The sequence below is a fragment of the Balaenoptera musculus genome, chromosome 4 (assembly GCF_009873245.2).
Source record: "Balaenoptera musculus isolate JJ_BM4_2016_0621 chromosome 4, mBalMus1.pri.v3, whole genome shotgun sequence".
NCBI lineage: Eukaryota > Metazoa > Chordata > Mammalia > Artiodactyla > Balaenopteridae > Balaenoptera > Balaenoptera musculus.
In genome coordinates, this window is record NC_045788.1 from 57,728,661 (window position 1) to 57,750,312 (window position 21,652).

The 21,652-nt window shown below is 39.0% G+C and overlaps 1 protein-coding gene across 7 annotated transcripts in view; it reads right to left on the reverse strand.

Moving 5' to 3' along the window:
• The window catches only part of PEX5L (peroxisomal biogenesis factor 5 like), a 247,406-nt gene that overhangs the window by 58,030 nt on the left and 167,724 nt on the right, over positions 1–21,652 (reverse strand). For all 7 annotated transcript variants that reach the window (XM_036851576.1, XM_036851572.1, XM_036851573.1 and 4 more), the window contains one exon: positions 14,596–14,691. In XM_036851576.1, coding sequence (XP_036707471.1) covers positions 14,596–14,691 — 96 coding nt within the window. The remainder of the gene's footprint in view (positions 1–14,595; positions 14,692–21,652) is intronic.

A 21,652-nucleotide genomic window follows, 5' to 3' on the forward strand; every position in this document is an offset into this window, starting at 1 on the left:
CCTATTTAAGAAAAATTTTAAAAGAGGGCTCTTGTTCCTGTCATTAATCCTTCCTGAATCCTGGTACAATTGTATAGAGCATCAAACCATATTTTTTCAGCATGGGAAAGAATTATCTTGTAAATGGCACAGTATTTTCAGTCATTTTAGTTGAACCTTGAGTATTTGTCCAGAACATGTCTTGTGACATATCCCTTGTAATTCGTTTTGTTGAAATCTGTTAACTTCAATAAGTATACCAATAAAGGAAGGAAAAACACTAGAGTGATAGAGAAAATGTGGGAAGAAGGCTAAGAAAAACAGTAAAAACATGAAAGGAATATTCAACCAATAATAAAATATATATCAACTATAAAACATATTATAAATTATATAATTCAGTGGCCAATTAAGATGATAAAGGACAGATAGAAACGGGAAAAAAGTGAAAAGACAAATATATATTCAGTACGTAAAAAAGGAAGATGATTGCTTATTTACTAAAAATATGCTTCAATCCTAGTGATATCTTCTTTTTGAAATTATTATTCCCAGGTTTAAACAAAATTAAAGGTTGAAAATATACTGTTCTTAAGAACTTCACAGGAACACAGATCTAGGAATGATGTTGGCAGGAACTGGAAAGTATACTCTGGGTGATAGAGCAGTAAGTAATCTTGCGTTTCTCCCTCACCATTAGAACCTTGACAAGTTACTTGTTAGGTAAAGATCTGGTAATCAGAGAATTTACTTAGAGGTGAAAAATAACTGAATCCAGTGATGTAAGTTCATGCAAGGAATTCAGCAACAAATCCAGTCAGAACTAGATGCTCTCTTTTCCCATAATGGCTTAAATTGCTGCAGTAGGAATTTAGATTAGACATAAGGAAACATATTCTGATTGAAATGATTGCAAGACATTGAAATGGGTCACCTAGGAAAGTTTTAGAATATTATTTCCTAGCAACTGCTAAAAATAGAACTGATACTCAGGGATGGCCGTAGGCAAATGTGAAGAATCATAGATTCACAGATCGTGACAGAAGACAGCCTTAGAAATCATCAAATCCAGAGGTTCCTAAATTTGTCTTCACACTGAATCACCTGGGGGGATCTTTTCAAAATTTCCAAACCCAGGCCACAGCCAGGGCCACTGCAATCACAGTACCTTGGAATGGGACAGGCATCAGTATTTTGGGAAGCTCCCCAGGTATTTCCAGTGGGCAGCCTAATTAGGGTATCATGGATCTAATGAATGGTCTCAGGTTACACATAAAGAAATTGAGGCACAGAAAAGGAAAAGGACTTTTCCAAGCCTGCCAGGGCAGTGAGTGGCCCAGGAGAAATAGAGCCCTAGTCTCCTGGCCCTGATCTGACACACAGAGCGTGTTTTAAGAAAAAAAAAAAAAACAAAAAACACCCAAACAACTTATTTTATGTTTATGAAATCAATATCTATATTATAGATAATTTTAAAAAAACCATTGAAATTGCCAATGAAAATTAATAATCTCTCAATCTCACTATCCAGAGATGTTTTTAATTACTCTTGATACCTTTGCATTTCCTTCTACTCTTTTCTCAAAGTTCATGTGTACTTTTAAAATTTTGTAAAAGTAAGGATCCCTCTGAGCACGCCAGTAGGCTTTCTGGAAATCTGGGAAGCTAGAGGTACTGACGGCGTTGGGCGATGCTGGGGCATATTGCTGCCGTCTTCTCCCCATCCCGGGATGGACACACAGCATGAGGCCCCATCTCTCCTGACACCTGCATTTAGCCTGAGAACCAAATGGATTCAGGATGGACTATGTAAGTTCTTCCTGAGTAAAGACACAAAGCCCAAGTGTAAAAGGCCTTCCTTGTGGACTTAGTGTCACCAACAGCTGCACACCCATATTAGGGATTCTAGAGAAGCTGCATTTGTTTCCACTTATGTGGCCACTTCACTTCCATTGTGCTTGGGATCCTTGCCTGAATGTCAGGACCTCACCTAAATTTACAGTGGTCTGTGTGTATTTGTGTGTATGTGTGCACATGAGTATGTGTGCATGTGTGTGTGTATTCTTAGCCATCCAAAATAATAATGCAAAGCTATTATTTTGAATGGGGTAAATCTTTATCACTGATCCAAATAATCATTGTGATTTGGTGGATCCGTAAAATCAAACTTCACTAATGAAAGAAATAATTCCAATTTCGAAGTCCATGTTGTATTATTGCCAACTGGCCAATTAAAACTTAAACCTAATTTATGAGGTGACTTAAATCTGATGCTCACAGTTCAATGTCTGTTCAGCACAGGTAGAGAATGAATGCTTTAGTATCAAAAGCCAGCTTATTTTGAAAAGGAAGATTCTCTTTAGAATACCAAATGAGTCATAAGAAATGATTTAGACAAGGAAGTGGCTAACTTGAAATGGAGCTTTTGCAAGTGTGTTCTTGACATCAATGGCTTCAGTAAACACTGTTGCCATCACAGAAACACATCTCAGTTAATTAGGGGATTGGTTTTACTTACTCTGTGAAAATGAAATATTTTTTCACAATTAGGTTTAAGGGTAGAGTGATCTATCTACACTCCTTCTGTAGTCAGATCAGGTAGTCAATCTTGTATATGTCTGCATTTTCACTCCAGACCCATGCAGGACACAGAAATAGAACATTTGACTGCTCGTTCCTTTTCTATGACTGCCCAAGCTTTTTGATAAGGAAGCAAATGGTGTTAATAACCATAATAGTCTGATCTGGGGGCTTGACTTGAGGTTATTTATTTATCCATTTTTATTCTTTGGATATAAGGTAACTAGGATGGGATATCCCGGTAAACCTTTTATTCTCAGATTTCACCATGCAATTCAGTTTTTTATGGGAAATCAAATTCATCTCCAATTATTTGCATGTGGCTCATGTATGATATTGATAATTTCTAGCTATGTTTTAATACCTCTCTGCCTTTTACTTTCTCTCCATGCCTCTAGCCCTCTTGGTCCATTAAATATAGCTGTGAGATCAGGGATTGATGTATATTTAAAAAAAAAACAAAACCAAGTCACTTTAATATAAATTAAAACCAACATATTAAAGAAATCTCATGTAAGAAAAACACATCTCTAAACTAAATTCCAATTTTGAGTAATTTTTAATATTGTTTACTATCTGAATTCAGAAGTTCCTCCCTTTATCAACAGCTCCAAGGTAATGTGCAAATGTGGGTTCCAGTTCTGCCTGCCAGTAATCAGCAGTGTTTGCTTGGGCAAGTCCGTTAGTGTCTCTGGATTTCAGCCCCTTCTCTACAGTGATGAGGTGGGCCCTATGAACCCCTGGCACGAAGCATAAACTCTAAAATGGCCTGTGACATCTCTCACAGTTCAGTACCAGAGGTTCCAGAGAAGACTGGGCATCTCTGGGACTGTCATTAAGATCTGTGATGGTTAATTTTATGTGTCAACTTGACTGGCCCATAGAGTACCCAGACATTTGGTTAAAGATTTCTGTGTGTCTGTTTCTATATGAGGTTAGCATTTGAATTGGTAGACTGAGTAAAGCAGTGGCCCTCTCCAATGCAGGTCGCCATCATCTAATCCAGTGAGGGCCTGAATAGAACAAAAAGGCAGAGGAAGGGAGAATTCTTTCTACTTGTCTCCTTGAGCTGGGACATTGGTCTTCTATATTCAGACTGGGACTTACACCATCGGCTCTCCTGGTCCTCAGGCCTTTGGATTTGGACTGAAACTACACCACCAGCTTTTCTGGGTCTCCAGCTTTCAGATGGCAGACTGTGGAACTTCTCAGCCTCCATCACTGTGTGAGCCAATTCCTTCTAGTAAATCTCAGTCTCTGCCTCTGTCTTTATCTCTATCTTTATATCCTACTGGTTCTGTTTCTCTGGAGAACACTGACTAATACAAGATCTAAGAGTCTGATGATTGACTGTCTGGGAGGAGGAAGAAGGACTGGTTACCCTCATGGAAAAGAACCACTTTCTTAATCAACAGGAATTATTTATGTATGGAACATCAACTGTGTACCATCATTGTGTGGTATATTATATGCCCTAGTCAAATGAATAAAGGAAATTCGCTTCACCCACAGGGAGTTTACTGATTCTTTACAGAACTCTGTAGGGTTGTGTGTTTGATGTTCTACTTATTAAACCAAAGAGAAGTATAAGTGTTTGTCATCAAAAAAGAGATATCTCTCATCATCCAGTATTTTGATTTTATGAAAACCTTTTGAAACCAACATGGGCAGATAGCTCTACTGACCTGAATATAGCATTAAAGACTAGAATTATTTTAACCCCTGACTTCACTATTTGACAAAAATAAGGTATTTAGGGCTTCCCTGGTGGCGCAGTGGTTAAGAATCTGCCTGCCAATGTAGGGGACACGGGTTCAAGCCCTGGTCTGGGAAGATCCCACATGCCATGGAGCAACTAAGCCTGTGAGCCACAATTACTGAGCCTGCGCGTCTGGAGCCTGTGCTCCGCAACAAGAGAGGCCGCGATAGTGAGAGGCCCGCACACCGTGATGAAGAGTGGCCCCCACTTGCTGCAACTAGAGAAAGCCCTCGCACAGAAACGAAGACCCAACGCAGCCATAAATAAATAAATAAAATTTTTAAAAAAATGTACTTTCCCACTCTATATTTGAAGAATAATATTGCTGTGCATAAAATTCTATATATTAAAAAAAAAAGGTATTTAACCTGCAGATCTCATTTTTGTTCCTTTGCAATAAACCAGGATTAATATTCAACATTACAGGAAGTTTTATAGAATAGTGATGATTGGTTTATATGGCACAGAATTGCTAACCAAGAGATGGGGTTTTGAAGACATAGAAAAAAAATTTATGGTTACCAAAGGGGAAAGAGGGGGGGAGAGGGATAAATTAGGAGTTTGGGATTAGCAGACACAAACTACTATATATAAAACAGATAAACAACAAGGTCCTACTGTATAGCACAGGGAACTATAGTCAATATCCCATAGTAAACCATAATGGAAAAGAATATGAAAAAGAAAATATATGTGTGTGTGTGTGTGTATAACTGAATCACTTTGCTGTACACCAGAAACTAACACAACATTGTAAATCAACTATACTTCAATTAAAAAAAAAACGTGATGGGGTTTTGTATGTTCCAGATAGACTTACATTATTCCTCCTACAGAAATAAAATTCCTAGAAAATTATTTAATAGTTGGTCCTAAAAGTAAAAAAAATCCAGGAGAGAGAAAGAGATATTGAGAGACAGGCTTTCTAATATTCCTCCAAATATCAGAGCTGGAGGGTACCTGTGGCAGAGACTGCTAGCTGTCAGTCAAAATACACTTTCCTTTCTTCTGTGGTGGTAGAACTGTGGCCGTTTCCCAGCCTCCCTTGCAGTTTGGGGCATGGGTGGTGGTGGAGTGATGTGTTCGACTAGGCTCCAGCCAGTAGTGTGTGAGCAGATGAGATCTGGGCCAGAGCTTTTAGGAAGGTGGGCCTGCCTCCTTCAAGCTCTCCTTCCCCTGGTGGGGGCTGGAGAAACAACACACTTGTGACTTGGCTTTGACCATGCAGGGGAGGATAATACCCTAAGGGGTCGAGGGGAAACAAATGGCAAGGAACCTGGGACCCTAAATGGTGGCATTGAGCAGATCTGTCTGCTAGTCTGGGTGTTAAGAGAATTTATCCAAGCTACTTTTTGGTCTGGAGCTTGTCTACAAATATGATGGTCTAGAAGACCAATCTGTGGATAACTGAAGTTTTGTTAGAATGGGTCAAGTCACTACTATATATAAAATAGATAACCAATAAGGGCCTACTATACAGCACAAGGAACTCTACTCAATGCTCTGTAATGGCCTGTATGGGAAAAGAACCTAAAAAAGAGAGGATACATGTATATGTATGACAAATTCACTTCGCTGTACACCTGAAACTAACACAACATTGTAAACTAACTATACCCCAATAAAAATTTAAAAAAAGGGTCAAGTCAAAGATTTAATTACTTTGGTATTTACACAATGGATATCAAGGGAGGATGAAAGAATACGGTAACTGTTCAAAACACCGACTTAAATTATGGGTGGACTCTAAATATCTCTCTTCCTTTAAATAGATTACTTATCCTTAAATTTATCTCAGACCATCCTACATGTCTTTATACTTTCACCCATTTCACCTATGTGGGTTTATCATAAGTCACTCGACATTAAGTCTCATCTATGCTTCATATCGTTTTTGAGAATAAACTTTTCTTTGTTTAAAATGGAAGGATATTGACTCATTATGAGATCAACATTGCCAGTTTCCCAATGAACTCACAACACATCTAATCTTTATGTGATCTATCTACACTTTGACGTGGGAAGCATGTTAGCTAACATGATGTGCTAAGCTTTAGGAAATCTGTATCTTAAGAAGTTAACCTCAAGATTCCTTCAATATTGCCCAAAGAATGTTTCCATATATTTTCAGAAGATTTTCTCTTTTTTGAATATTGAATCTAAGTCAGAATGATTTAAGTAGTGTTTAATCCATTAATCTCTTCCACCTACTTCGAAGAGGTGACACTGTCATAGAAAGCAAGAGAAAATATGAGGGGGTGGTAGAGACAGATAATCTTCTTGGTAGGTGGGCACCCAAGTCAGAAGTTTCTTACATGATCCTATATTAACAAAAGGAGTTCAAGAATAGTCTCCAATTCCCTTCAGTCATTTAATTTCTGAGGTGCCTATCAGATGTTACATTGTTTTGAACATGACATTTCCTAGTTAAACTTAGAGATAAAGAAGGTCACTCACATTTCCAGACCAAGGAGTTTCTTGTTAGCATTAAACTCTTTCACTATCCTTGTTGTTAAACAGTAATTACCAATTTGTCTGTGCTTTTTCATATAGTGCTGCTGAGGGAAAGTTAGCCTGGAGTCTGAAGGAGAGTTATCTTGAGAGCTATGTCCTTTGAGATAGGACATAGAAACGGGAAGTTAGGAGGTAGCTTTCAATGATGCTTGTCAGGGCACAAAGTTCATCTTCTGTTAGTAAGTTAGTGACATTTCTTAAACACACATTAAAGAAGAGATACTTAGGTGAAATAAATGCATTAGAGGAAGAAGCTGCTAATATGTTCATTTACTTATCCAGCAAAAGTTTGTGGGGCCTTGTTCTGTACCAGCCTCTCTGAAAGGTGCTAAGAACATAAAGATAAGACACGGTCCCACCTGTAAGAGTTCAAAATCTCCACGTGGAGATGGACGTGTAAATCCACAATAACTATACCAGGGGTCCCAAACCCCCCGGCCGTGGACAGGTACCAGTCCATGGCCTGTTAGGAACCGGGCTGCACAGCAGGAGAGCGAGCAAAGCTTCATCTGCATCTACAGCCGCTTCCCATCGCTTGCATTACTGCCTGAGCTCCGCCTCCTGTCAGCATTATGGTGAGTTGTATAATTATTCCATTATAAATTACAACGTAATAATAATAGAAATAAAGTGCACAATAGATGTAATGCACTTGAATCATCCCAAAACTATCCCCCCGCAAACCCTGGTCCATGGAAAAATTGTCTTCCACGAAACCGGTCCCTGGTGCCAAAAAGGTTGGGGACCGCTGAACTATACCATGGGATAAACTGTACTTGATGATCTCCTGAGCTGCAAAATACCTGCAATTCTTCCAGATCTTTAAGGGCACAGCTATCTTACTCAATTTTCTATTCCTAGCACCTAGCCCAGTGCCTGGCCCACAGAAGGAGTTTCAAACATGACTGATGAATTTGTTGCTACATCCAGTTTATTTTGAAGGCTGAGGCACCTAGAGAGACTAACTAGCTAAACACAGTGCCAGATGCTGGCTGGCTCTTTCCGTCTGTGCTGACAGTGATAAGAGGTATTTTTGATGTGTGGTTGCAGGTGTGCTGCCTGCCCACGTGACCTCCTCTCTCCTCTGTTGACGCAGCACAGGTCGCTCTAGGGATCTCCGTTCCTGAGCCCCTGGGGCTCCTTCCCTGCTTCTCACTTCTGTGCCTCCCAGTGCATCTTTCCCAGGCACCTGTTGTAGCTGACAGCGTGTTTAGGCTGCTGGCTAGGAAGAAAATCCAGGAGGAAGTATGGAGGAAGCTCCTTCAGGGAAGAGGCATTTTTTTTTAAAGCCCCAAATAGGAGTATTTGGCTCTTTGTCCTAAAATTACAATACGCTGAGCCGAGATGAATTTGCAGTGATAAAATGTAAGATATGCAGGCAAAAAGCTTCACCCACATAAGGCCTCAGGAGATCTAACTGTCGTTCACCCTGGGCTTAAGCAATGTTAGTCTTCGCACATAAACAGGTTCCCAGGTCACATAAGATATGCAATAAATGTGCACGTGGTGTTAGTTGTCTTTAGTAGAAGAGATGGAATTTTAGGGCATTTTAGCTCAATGTTAGTTGAATTGCATGTTGTCAGGTATTACATAGTGTAAGTATAGCCTAGTTCATACCATGCAGAATATAAAACATGCCCAATGTTACTCCATGGCAAGATTGGTTGGTGTTACCTGCATTGTAATAAATGTGTCTCATTGACTGACACTGAGACCAAGACAGCCACAGAGGACACTTCAGTACAGTCCCTGGTAGAAATACATATGCCATAAACAGAATTGATTGTTTACATCAACTATGAAAATGCAAATACTAAATTACATTAGAAGGTGATATGGCACGTTATAAGCAACAATAGATAGAAGTGTTTCTCACATTAGGTGATTAACAATTAGCCATCCATCCATTAATTCAACAAATATTAAATACTTACTAGGTACTAGGCACTGTTTTAGATCTTGGGGTACAGTGTTAAATAAGAGAGAAGTTTCCTTTCCTCACAGAGGTTACATTTTAAAGTGGACAGAAAACAAACAGATAAATAAAAACAAATAAGGAAAGATGAAGTGATAAATACAAGGATGAAAAACAAAACTCTAGGTGCTGTGATAGCAACTGGTGGTCAGGTTCAGCTTTTCTGAGGTGTTGACACTCAAGCTAAAATTTGAATGACAAGAAGGACCCTGCCACATGAGGATCTGGGGGAAGAATATCCCCTGAAGAGGAAAGACAGAGTGGGGCAGAACTAGAACAAAAAATTTCACAAGTGGTATGGAAACACAAAAGACCCCGAATAGCCAAAGCAATCTTGAGAAAGAAAAACGGAGCTGGAGGAATCAGGCTCCCTGACTTCAGAATATACTACAAAGCTACAGTAATCAAGACAGTATGGTACTGGCACAAAAACAGAAATATAGATCAATGGAACAGGATAGAAAGCCCAGAGATAAACCCACGCACATATGGTCACCTTATCTTTGATAAAGGAGGCAAGAATATACAGTGTAGAAAGGACAGCCTCTTCAATAAGTGGTGCTGGGAAAACTGGACAGCTACATGTAAAACAATGAAATTAGAACACTCCCTAACACCATACACAAAGATAAACTCAAAATGGATTAAAGACCTAAATGTAAGGCCAGACACTATTAAACTCTTAGAGGAGAACATAGGCAGAACACTCCATGACATACATCACAGCAAGATCCTTTTTGACCCACCTCCTAGAGAAATGGAAATAAAAACAAAAGTAAACAAATGGGACCTAATGAAACTTAAAAGCTTTTGCACAGCAAAGGAAACCATAAACAAGACAAAAAGAAAACGCTCAGAATGGGAGAAAATATTTGCAAATGAAGCAACTGACAAAGTATTAATCTCCAAAATTTACAAGCAGCTCGTGCAGCTCAATATCAAAAATCAAACAACCAATCCAAAAATGGGCAGAACACCTAAATAGACATTTCTCCAAAGAAGATATACAGATTGCCAACAAACACATGAAAGAATGCTCAACATCATTAATCATTAGAGAAATGCAAATCAAAACTACAAAAAAAAAAAAAAAACTACAATGAGATATCATCTCACACCAGTCAGAATGGCCATCATCAAAAAATCTGGCCATCATCAAAAAATGCTGGAGAGGGTGTGAAGAAAAGGGAACCCTCTTGCACTGTTGGTGGGAATGTAAATTGATACAGCCACTATGGAGAACAGTATGGAGGTTCCTTAAAAAACTAAAAATAGAACTACCATATGACCCAGCAATCCCACTACTGGGCATATACCCTGAGAAAACCATAGTTCAAAAAGAGTCATGTACCACAATGTTCATTGCAGCTCTATTTACAATAGCCAGGACATGCAAGCAACCTAAGTGTCCATTAACAGATGAATGGATAAAGAAGATGTGGCACATATATACAATGGAATATTACTCGGCCATAAAAAGAAATGAAATTGAGTTATTTGTAGTGAGATGGATGGACCGAGAGTCTGTCATACAGAGTGAAGTTAAGTCAGAAAGAGAAAAACAAATACCGTATGCTAACACATATATATATGGAATCTATAAAAAAAAAATGGTCATGAAGAACCTAGGGGCAAGACGGGAATAAAGACATAGACCTACTAGAGAATGGACTTCCGGATATGGGGAGGGGGAAGGGTAAGCTGGGACAAAGTGACAGAGTGGCATGGACATATATACACTACCAAATGTAAAATAGCTAGCTTGTGGGAAGCAGCCGCATAGCACAAGGAGATCAGCTCCGTGCTTTGTGACCACCTAGAGGGGTGGAATAGGGAGGGAGGGAGGGAGGGAGGGTGAGAGGGAGGGAGACGCGAGAGGGAAGAGATATGGGGATATACGTATATGTATAACTGATTCACTTTGTTATAAAGCAGAAACTAACACACCATTTTAAAGCAATTATACTCTAATAAAGATGTTAAAAAAAAATTAGTCCCTATGCTCACCTCTCAGTTTAAACATCTGTCAAATAAAATAATAACTGTTTTTTAAAAAAAAAAAAAAAGACAGAGTGGGGACAGCAGGCAATGAGGCTGTTGTGCAAGAGGAATAGAGAGTGCAGCAGTGCCCCGGAGCTTGTGAGGGGATTAGGCGCAGAAGGAGGACCAGGTGCCAGGTCAGGAGGCAGGATGATGACCAAAAAAATACGAGGGTTTAAGAATGGAATAGAATGTGAAATAGAAGGAATATTGGAATCAGCGATATAAAAATGGAGACTTTGGAAAAATTCAACTTGCTCCAGGCATGGTTTTCATCTGGGTCTTACTAGTGTTTAGAACAGTCTCTGGTGAAGCCAATCTGTGGTGCCATTCTTTATTGGTCTTGAAATGAAGAATGTGGCACTTTTAGTTCTCTTAAGAATCTTAGACTCTAATATAGTGTCTATAGTTTACCACTTCTTCCTTGATTACCAATGTAATACATGTTTATGATAGAACATTTGGAAAATATAGATAGCTAATGGAAGAAATCACTCAAATCCAGCCACCCAAGGATAATTACTGTTAAGGTTTGGGCACAGACTCTCTTTATGCTTATATAGTGCAGTGATTCAGAATATGGGCTCTGGAGTCTGGGTAAAAATCATGACTTTGTAACTTGCTAAATGAGAGTTGTTCATTTTCAGTCTATCTTAATTGCTTATAAAATGCCACGTAACTGTCTGCAATATCTTTAAGCCTCAGTTTTCTCATCTGCAGAATGAGAATAGTAATATTACCTTCCTCATAAGACTGCTGTGAGGATTAAATGAGAATCCACGCAAAGCTCCTGAGGTAGTGCCTGGCACACAGTATGTATTCTAACATGTTAGGTATCAAGCTACTATCATTTTACGAAGTTGGGATCATATTGTAAAACTGTCAGTATATAAATTATTCCAATTATCACTAGACATTTTTACATGATGTTAAATATTTTTCTATGATGTAGTTTTTAATGGTTACATAGCATTTTATTGTAGAGATAATAACTTAGTTAATTCTCTGTAATGGGACACTTGAGCTATTCCCAAATTTTCACTATTTAAAAAAATTCTACAGATAAAATGTTGCAAACTTTCATGATGATTTCTCTAGCATAAATTCTAAGAAGTGGCTGGGTCAAGGGGCATGTATATTTCCAAGACTCTGATGTGTTTTATTATGTCTTCTACTATGGATTTAGTTTACACCCTGGATAAGAATAACGCTGGGAAGTAAGTAGTTCACGTATGTGTGCAGTTTTGAAGGTCTGATTTACCATCAGCTTAGTGAAACACAACCCCCGCCCCCATGCCTCGCACCTGTTTTCTCCACACCTGTTCACACTTTCTGGTCAGCATCATTCTCCCTCATTCCTTAAGGAAGCTTCTCAGTTCCAGGCTTCCAGCTGAGCAAATGTGCTTACAATTTTCTGCTTTGCTGGGAATTCTGTACCACCATTCACTTCACTTGAAGCTACAAACGTACAGCATTCTTAGAATATTAGAAATCCAAGCCCCTCATCTTATAATGAAGAAACTAAAGTAGAAGGGAGCAAATGTCTTGCCTGAGTTGGTCATCTGGTCCATGCCATTGTTAGACAACTACTCAAAGCTAGCTCATTCCTTTGTCTCTTGTACCTAGTTCAGCAGCCAGCACATATAGCCAGTAATGTTTGCTGAATGACTACTTCAAGTAACTTACAGCATTTTAGGATTTTGCAGCTGGAAAGGACCATAGAGGTGTGGAAAAATGAGACTTATATTGGTTAATGAGATGTTTGTTGTTATTTAGTTATGAGCAACAAGTTGGAATAACAACTCTGGTCTCTCAATTCCAAAGAGACAAGGAGAAGCCAGGAGAAAACAAGGCTTCCTGGGGTGAATGGGCGTCATGTAGAGAAGGGATTCACCTAATTTTGCCTTGTTCCAGAGACGGCAAAGCCAGGGGTAAGAAAACTGGTAGTTGCTTGTAGGCCAATTTCAGCCTAATTCAGGGAAGAGCTTTTTTAATTGTTAGGATTGTCCAAAACTGAAACAGGTTTTCTTGAAAAGAAGTGAGTTGCCCTTAATTGAAAATGTTCAAGTAGAAACAGGGTATGTTTGAATAAATAACTTGTCAAGTATGTTTGAAAAGAAAAAAAATTGTTTTGTATGCCTGGTTGGGATAGATGACTTCTAAGGTCTCTACCAAAACTAAGATTAAGTGATTTTATGAATAGATAGATACACAGATGGACAATTTTTTCCTTGTTGATATGTTACTTTGTAATTAAGTCTTTGTAATTAAGTCTTTTGAGTTTGAACTCATTGTCTCATTATAAATGGGACCAGAGAAACTAACATACCACTGTAAAGCAATTATACTCCAATAAAGATGTTAAAAAAAATAAAAATAAAAATAAATGGGACCAGATAAATTATAAAGTCTTTACTGCCCCAAGATTCTATGGTTCTAAATCATTTCTTTTTAATGCTAATTCAGTGTCCTATACACAGTAGGAGCTCAAAAGAAACTTAAATTAGCTCTTAAGTCTGGAAAAATCTACATTTAAGATAAACTGAGCTACAGGCTCCATGCAGTTGAACAACTTGATTGAACTCAGCTGGTCTCAATCAAATCTATCAGTTGATCACGTTCAAGAGCACTAAATATGCCTTAACTTTTATTTTAATTAAAAACGTTAAAATTAAAAGAAGAAATTTGGGTGGATTGTATTGTGATGAGATAAAAGTGTTCTCTTATTAGGTTTCTGAATGATGATAGGAAATTTGGCTGGAATTATTTCCTAGAATATAAAGAATCTTTTTAATATTAAATTGCAAGTATGATTTAATTGCACTTCAAGTATGGAGTTACTGAAAGACTGCCTGCAGTATAATAATTTCATCCAAATTCTAGAGGTAAGACGGCCACATAAATGAACCATATTACAGGAATACTTTCAATTTTCAAGATTTCACGTCAGTAATAGAAACAGAGGTCCTGGCAAGTTCATACTTGGGTTGGGTGAAAAGCTCAACTCTCAAATAGTCTTCTAGCAAAGCTTTGGTGAGAATCATAGATGGCACCTGTGATGCACTCTGTGCTTCTACCCAGGAAGGAAATGCATAAAAAACAGCAAAGGATGGTTTTTTTTGGCTTCCCTTTTTCCTTTCTTTCCTCCTTCTCTCTCCCTCTCTCTATCTCTCTTTAGAAGGCTAAATAAGGAAAGTAATGTTCAAATTAAATGTTTCATTTGATTTATCAACATTGTCATTGTTTTGGACACCCTTAACAGTAAAAAAAATTATGGCTCAAGTCAAGATGGGCTATCCATTGATTAGAATATCTCAGCCCTGCCTTTTTCCCCCACCCAGTTAGGAAAATGTATACTATTTCAGGGGTAGTAAAACCTTCTATGTTTCAGACATTGTGCTAGATGCCAGAGAGATAAAAACATCAGGCATGAACCCTGGCTTCACAGAAGCATAGCAAATGCATAGCATAGGTTCATCATGGGATGCACGCAAGGCTCAGAGTTTTTTGACCCAAGACTCCAGAAGTCACTGATAATCTACCACAGAATTGGCATAAGAGGTGACATCTATTAGTCACCCCGGGTGGGAAGTCAAAAGTTCTCTGGTAACACGTCTCATTCTAACAATCATAGTCATGATTATTTCATGTCTATAAAGACCCATTTCATTTGTATCCTGCTGAAGTTTGATTTTTTTGAATTCCACTCTCAGAAACATGAAACAGAAAAACAAACCAAAAAACTTACCTCCACTGCTGCTTTTGCCCTTTCAAATTCCTCTTCTAAGGAGTGGTTTCTGGAAAGCAATGCACTTCCCCAGCGCTGTTCTTTGGTCAGTCGAGCCTGAAATAAACCAAACACATGGTGTTACCATTTCGGAATCACATAATACAAAAATACAAATATTTTTCCTTTTCCTATAGTACCTTAGAGTTTAAGAAGCACCTGCAACTGATGCCATTTTTGGAGTTCTTTGCAAGCATGAGGCAGTCCAAACTGGGAGGGTGCATGCATGCGTCTCTGAACAGTGGGTCTCAGCCCTGGTCGTATTAAAAACAACGCCCAGGCCCAACCTCCCAAAGACCTTACTTTTCATTGGTCTTGGTTCAAGGCATGGATGTTTTAGTAAGTCTCCCCATGTGATTCTAATATGCAGCTAAGATGGAGTATCTCTATTAGTAGGCTAGACCTGGAAGCTGATATTCGAGCTTTCAGCTTGTTAGGAGGACCAGCTTCAGGTGAAACTGTGAAAGTTGCAGACATGGAAGGTAGCTGCTAGGTCTTTTTCCTTATACTCAGCTGAGCTTCATGCCGAATTCTCTTTCCTTTGCCTTATCTCTACTGGCACACATTTGTCTCACGACCCATTTCCTCAGGACATTACTCTCTGCTCAATAATAGTCACTTAGATAAAATCATGTCTGGTAATGCCAACTGCTTTGTCACAATTAACAGGCAATGTGATATACATCTTAACTTAGCTAAATGCAAATATTTCCAGAAGACCCCCCACAAAGAGTTTGCTGGAATTTAAAAGATGTTATTATTTTAAATTTCACAATGAATACATTCTTTTTGAAAAAAAAATTAATCATGGAAAATAAGAGGTGTAATTCTAGACCTTTTTTCTTTGAAGTTACATCTATTTATGCACCCATAGATAGAATATCGAAACATGTTTCAAAAAGTTTTTTGAAACATAAATGTTATGCTGTTCTGTGGTTTACCTTTTTCTACTCAACAATGTACCTTGGAGAGTCTCTACATTTTGTACTTACAGATCTACCTCAGTCTTTCCCCAGGGACTTCCCAGTAAGTATATACGGTACTTCGATTAGAGCTCTATGAGCATTCATAGTGTTTCGATTTTTCTCCATGTAACTGCTTGCTTTCTTCTCTATCTTCTTTCTCTGCTGTGAGGTCCACGTGGATAAGATTTTGTCTGATAACTTTTGTACTGCCCCATCCCAAGCCCAGGGCCTGACAAGTGATACATGCCCCAAGGACGCCTGTGGACCGACTGCGGGAGGAGGGGTTGCACTGCTAAGGCAGCTAGGCCTGGGGAGAAGGAGGAGAGAGGCTTGGAGTGAAGTCCCCCGCCCCCTTTCATTGCAGGGCAGGCGTGGCTCCTCAGCCAGGTGGTAGATTGCTGTCCTGCAGGGATGCTCAACCTCCACTTCTATGGGAATTACTTGAACAGGCTTGGGTCCCACCCTAGACCAGTGAAGTGACCTCTGAAGGTGGGGCCCATGAATTAAATTAAGTTTGAAAATTAAATTAAGTTTGAAAAGCTCCTGTGGTGATTTTGAAGAGCAGTCATGTCTGAGAACCAAAACTATAGTGAAACTTTGATCTTCACCCAGCACTTACCATCTATTCCGCTCAGCTGCTTTTCATTCTTTCTCCACCATCACTGGTCCTCAAGCGGAACCCCCCTCTTTAATGATTATACAGTGGGAATACCAGGGCTCACTAAATGCCAGATGCTGCTTCAAGTCCTTTACTTACTATAACTCATGTTGTCTTTTCAGCAGCCTGAGGTGGGTCCTACCATTAACTCCACGATTTTGAGGCACAGATAGCAATTAAGTAATTAATTAAAACTTGCCCCTAGTCTCACAGCTAGTTAAGTAGTAGGGCTGGTGCTTCTGGACCATGTGCCTAACCACTGGACACACGGCCTTTCACAGGAGGCTGTGCTCAACTGGCCATTTTAGGAAGATGCAAAATATAGAAATCTGTCCCTTGGAGGTTCATGCATGGTTGAGGGCGTTAGCCAAGAAGCCGTCTAAAAGAGTGTGGGCTGAAAATAAAAATAAAGTAATTATTAGGAAAATTTCTGAGCATAAATAACAGTCTTAGACTGCAGTTTGCTTTAATGAATGTGAAAGGTTAATTTATTTGAACATTAATATATGTTTTCTCCTCCTTGATGTATTTACTCCCTGCTATATCCCTGGCATCTCCTGCAAATAGTTGGTGCTCCATAAATAATCAGCAAATATTGGTTGAAAATATGCTGCCAGGGAATATATGAATGACTGAATTAAAGATATTTCTCTCAAGGTCTCCTGGCCAGTCTGGAGTCTAAGGAGGGTTTATAGGAGATTGGGAGGGACTTGTTTTTTGTCCTGTGCCTGGAGTGGCAGAGCTCTGTGCTAGCAAGCCCTGGTTCTGGGGGCGGGGCGTGGCTGCAGGATGCCCAGGTGGGGTGCCTAGTAAAGAGCAAGGCCTGTGGGCAGCTCAGGGTTGAGACCTCTGGAGCAGCGCCTGTGGTCAGAAACGGGAGGGCCATGAGGGCAGGTCGGGGCCTGCCCTGGCATCAGTGGCTTGCTCTCTGGTGGGCCAGGCCCAGTGGCCATCACGAACAAGCATCCTCCCTTATTCTCTGGGCCCTGTGGAAGCTACTACCTTTTTCTAACCCAGACAATCGAGGCAGGAAGGGGGAGATTGACACAGGTTCCAGAGATTAGAATGTGAACATATCTTTTGGGGGGCCACCATTCAGCCCACTTCAACCCTCATCTGACACTCTTGGGTGACAATATATTTGATTAACAAATATAAAGGTGCAGATGATTTATAACCTTTTAGAATTGATAGCTTGTTAGGGTGTTATAGCCTGGTAGAGAAGTTAACCCCAAAGATGACAGGACTTTACTGTCGTGTAGAAAGTTAATCAATCTTACATCTAACTTGGTAAACTTATCTTGGCACTTCTTTCCCAACTGGCTATGTAAATCCCTGTTCCTTAATCCTTTGCTTTTGGAACCAAATCTTTTGTCTTCCTGCTGGTTCCTTCATGAATGAAATAAACAAATAAATTTTTAAAAATGTGGACACATAGTAAGAAATAAACTTTGTGCATTTATATAATAATGTCATGAATGACATTAGGAGAAGAAAGAGAAAGCACTAATATTTTTTCCCAAGGCACCTCCTTTTATTAGAGGCACTTTTCACCAGTGAAATATGATCTGTCTTTCCTGTGAAGCCTGACCTAACAGGACTCCATTACTCTCACTGGCTTCCCTTCATCAATGTTTCACGACCCAAGGGGATTATGAATCACAGGATGCAAAGCGTACCATGTATCAGGAAGAGGAAAATCTCTCTCTCAGGATTCTAGACTTACAGTTCATATTCTCTTTACTGCCTGAAACAGCAAGTGTAAATAGAATCTTACTGTGCAAATGAAATTTTATTTTGATAGTACAGTTACTATTTAGGTAAGTGCTATTTTCCACATTGTTAGAAAAGCTTTATGTTATTACTAATTCAAATATTATCTACCTCACATTTTAAAGACATTTACTTTGCCCAAGGAAGCGTAAAATAAATGTTATAAAATGTAAGAAGGTAGTGAATGTAAACAGAGGCAGTTTTCAAGCTGAGAGTAGTATACATCTAAAGGTTCTGAGACTTTTTAGCAACTCAGCAGTGTGCCCAGACATGCTGATTTAGGACTGAGAATGAAATATAGACTATAACACATAGTAAAGATCAGCCTTCTTTTCGAACAACACTTTAAAAAAAAATTTACATCTAATTTCATGACAGGCAAAACTGTAATATGGGAAAACATAAATAATGCTTGTAAACTGCAGGTATTTCTTAGTATTTAACTAGAGGAATGATAAACAGGACAGTTACACCTGTAAGTCTGAGTTGCCGTTATTTTGGTAGCACAATGACTATAATAGCAGTTCTCAAGCTTTAGCATGCATTGGAATCACCTGGAGGTCATGTTCAACCGCAGTTTGCAGGGCTCCACCCCCATGGGTTTCTGAGTCAGTAGGCGTGGGGTGGGGCTGTAGAATCATCATTTCTAACAAGTTCCCAGGTGATACTGATACTGCTGGTCCAGGGACCACACTGTGAGAACCTCTGATCCCAAAATTGACATTAAGTGCACGTAGGTGGAACTCTGGAGTTCACAAATATACCCTGATATAGGCATTTCTTTTCTTCTTTGCATGATTTTGAAAAACGCTCCACAGTTAACAGCAACCTCCTGGAAATGCCTTGGCTTTAAAAACAGCATTTTAATTGGTTTAAGCTAATTGGATTTTAGGGTATTACAGTCTCCAAAGAAGAAAGCATTTAATTCCCCCAGCTGTCGATTGCACTGAATGATCAGCACTAGGTGAAGGGAAAGAAGAAAGAATTAAGTAACTCTAAAAATAATATTATGCTTTGTTCTCTTTATTCAAAATTATGACTGTGATCAAAATTATGATTTGCAAATGACTGTATTTGTGGCTGTCATTGTCCTAGCATAATTTTGTTGGCTACCCTCTGTAGCAGTTGTTGATAGCTTTTCATACAATTGCTAGAGATCTGCCATAGAAACACATTTTAAAAAAGCTCAGCATCTTTCCAAAAGAAATTGAAGGAGAAAAGGGATCTGCTTAACTGTAGAAAAGAAAAATATAACAACTAGCAGACCTTATGTAACGGCCATTAAAAGCACACTCTCTGAAGTCAGACTGCCTGGGGTCAAATCCTGATTTACCATTTACTATTAATGGTGACCTTGGACAAATTAATCTCTATAATCCTCAGTTTTGTTTTTTTGTTTTTCTTTTTTTTTGGCTGTGTCATGCGGCCTGTGGGATCTTAATTCACAAACCCCAGGGCCCTTGGCAGTGAAAGCATGGAGTCCTAACCATTGGACCACCAGGGAATTCCCAATTCTCAGTATTCTCATCTGCCAAGTGTATATTCACTTATGGAGTCCATATAAGACTCAAGTGCAATAATTCATGTAAATAATACACACAAAATGCTCAGTACATAGTAAGTGCTCAATAAAATTGGCTTTTGGGACTTCAATGGGAGTCCAGTGGTTAAGACTACACCCTCCCAATGCAGGGGGCACGGGTTTGATCCCTGGTTGGGGAACTAAGATCCCGCACGTCGGCGGCGTGGCCAAAAAAAGAAAAATAAACAACAAAAAAAATTGGCTTTTGTTATTATCATTTTCCTGGTTAGCGCTTATCAGGCATGACTTTGGAAATTCATTTAAAAATCTGTATTTACATATATACAATGGAATATTACTCAGCCATAAAAAGAAATGAAATGGAGGTATTTGTAATGAGGTGGATGGAGTTAGAGTCTGTCATACAGAGTGAAGTAAGTCAGAAAGAGAAAAACAAATACAGTATGCTAACACATATATATGGAATCTAAGGAAAAAAAAAAACGGTCATGAAGAACCTAGTGGCAAGACGGGAATAAAGACACAGACCTACTAGAGAATGGACTTCAGGATATGGGGAGGGGGAGGGGTGAGATGTGACAGGGTGAGAGAGTGTCATGGACATATATACACTACCAAATGTAAAATAGATAGCTAGTGGGAAGCAGGCGCATAGCACAGGGAGATCAGCTCGGTGCTTTGTGACCACCTAGAGGGGTGGGATAGGGAGGGTGGGAGGGAGGGAGATGCAAGAGGGAAGAGATATGGGAACATATGTATATGTATAACTGATTCACTTTGTTATAAAGCAGAAACTAACACACCATTGTAAAGCAATTATACTTCAATAAAGATGTTTAAAAAAATAAAATAAAATAAAATGCCAGTAAAATTATGCTCCATAAAAAAAAAAAAATCTGTGTTTAGAACACTTTTGTTTAGTGGTTTTTACAGACTAGTTGGACTCATGCTAGAAGAGATCATCTAAACACTTGCCTCATTAAGGTGGTCAGGATATTTTTTCTTAATCAGTCAACAGACATTTATCATTGAAAGTATACAAAAAACCTGTACCTATGTGTCAAGAGCAAATTCCCAAAGTTTTGTGCAAAGGTGGGCAGCACATGGTTCCCACCTTCCCCCAACTATGAAATTCTATGTTATGGAACATCAAGGCAGATCAGGGCTGATTTTTAAAGGGAATGGACAGTCTATTAGCATACTTAACTAAAAATTATTTTTGGGACTAGCCTCAAAATGATAAAAGAATAAAAATTTGTCCTTTTTTTTCTGTCCTTTCACCATCAGCTTCTACTCTTGAATTTTGTAATTTGACAAACATTTTGTTTCTCCTTTTTGTTAGCATCCCTTATTTTTTCACTTTAAAAAGTATTTGTTGAGTGCCTAGTATGCGTAGATTTTCTACTATGCTGAAAAGGATCTTCAGATTTCTTTCCTTCCTTTTTGCTTTCCTGCTGTTCTTGTTTTTCTGCCTTCTTTGCTTTGTTCCTTTCTTCCATCTTCCCTTGCTTTCTTCCTCATTGGCAGCTCACTGTGTGTGGCCAGGAGGGGAAAAGGGATATTGCTGTGGCTCCTGTGCTGTCTTCCGAAAAGCAAAACTGTATTTACAGTGTACTCTCTAATTGTTTCTACTAGACATAAAGGTCTTCATACTTCTTATAATCTCTCTCACCTTTCTAACTTTTCCACTGCCTCACTTATGGCTTTATGGATAGTAGACATTCAATCTCATTTGTTGAATTGAAATGGAACAAAATGGAAGCCATTAGCATTTCTAAGAGTAAGAGGTTGAGAATGAATTTGGGAGGGGAGGCACAAAATTGTGTATGGCCTCAGATCGGATGACAATCCTAATTCATCTTACAAAGCTTCTGGAGGAAAGTGATATTCTTTAAAATCACTTAACTCAAATTAACCCTATAAACTAAGTAATAATCAGGGCTCGCAATGAGAAGGGAAATCGATGGTCTTGTGAGTTCTCTTAGGCGGATAAGCTAGATGTGGCTGATAGGAGGTGATGTGTGATGAAGAACAAGGGCTTTAGAAGCTGATGGGTGTGATTTGAAGGCTGGGTCCTCT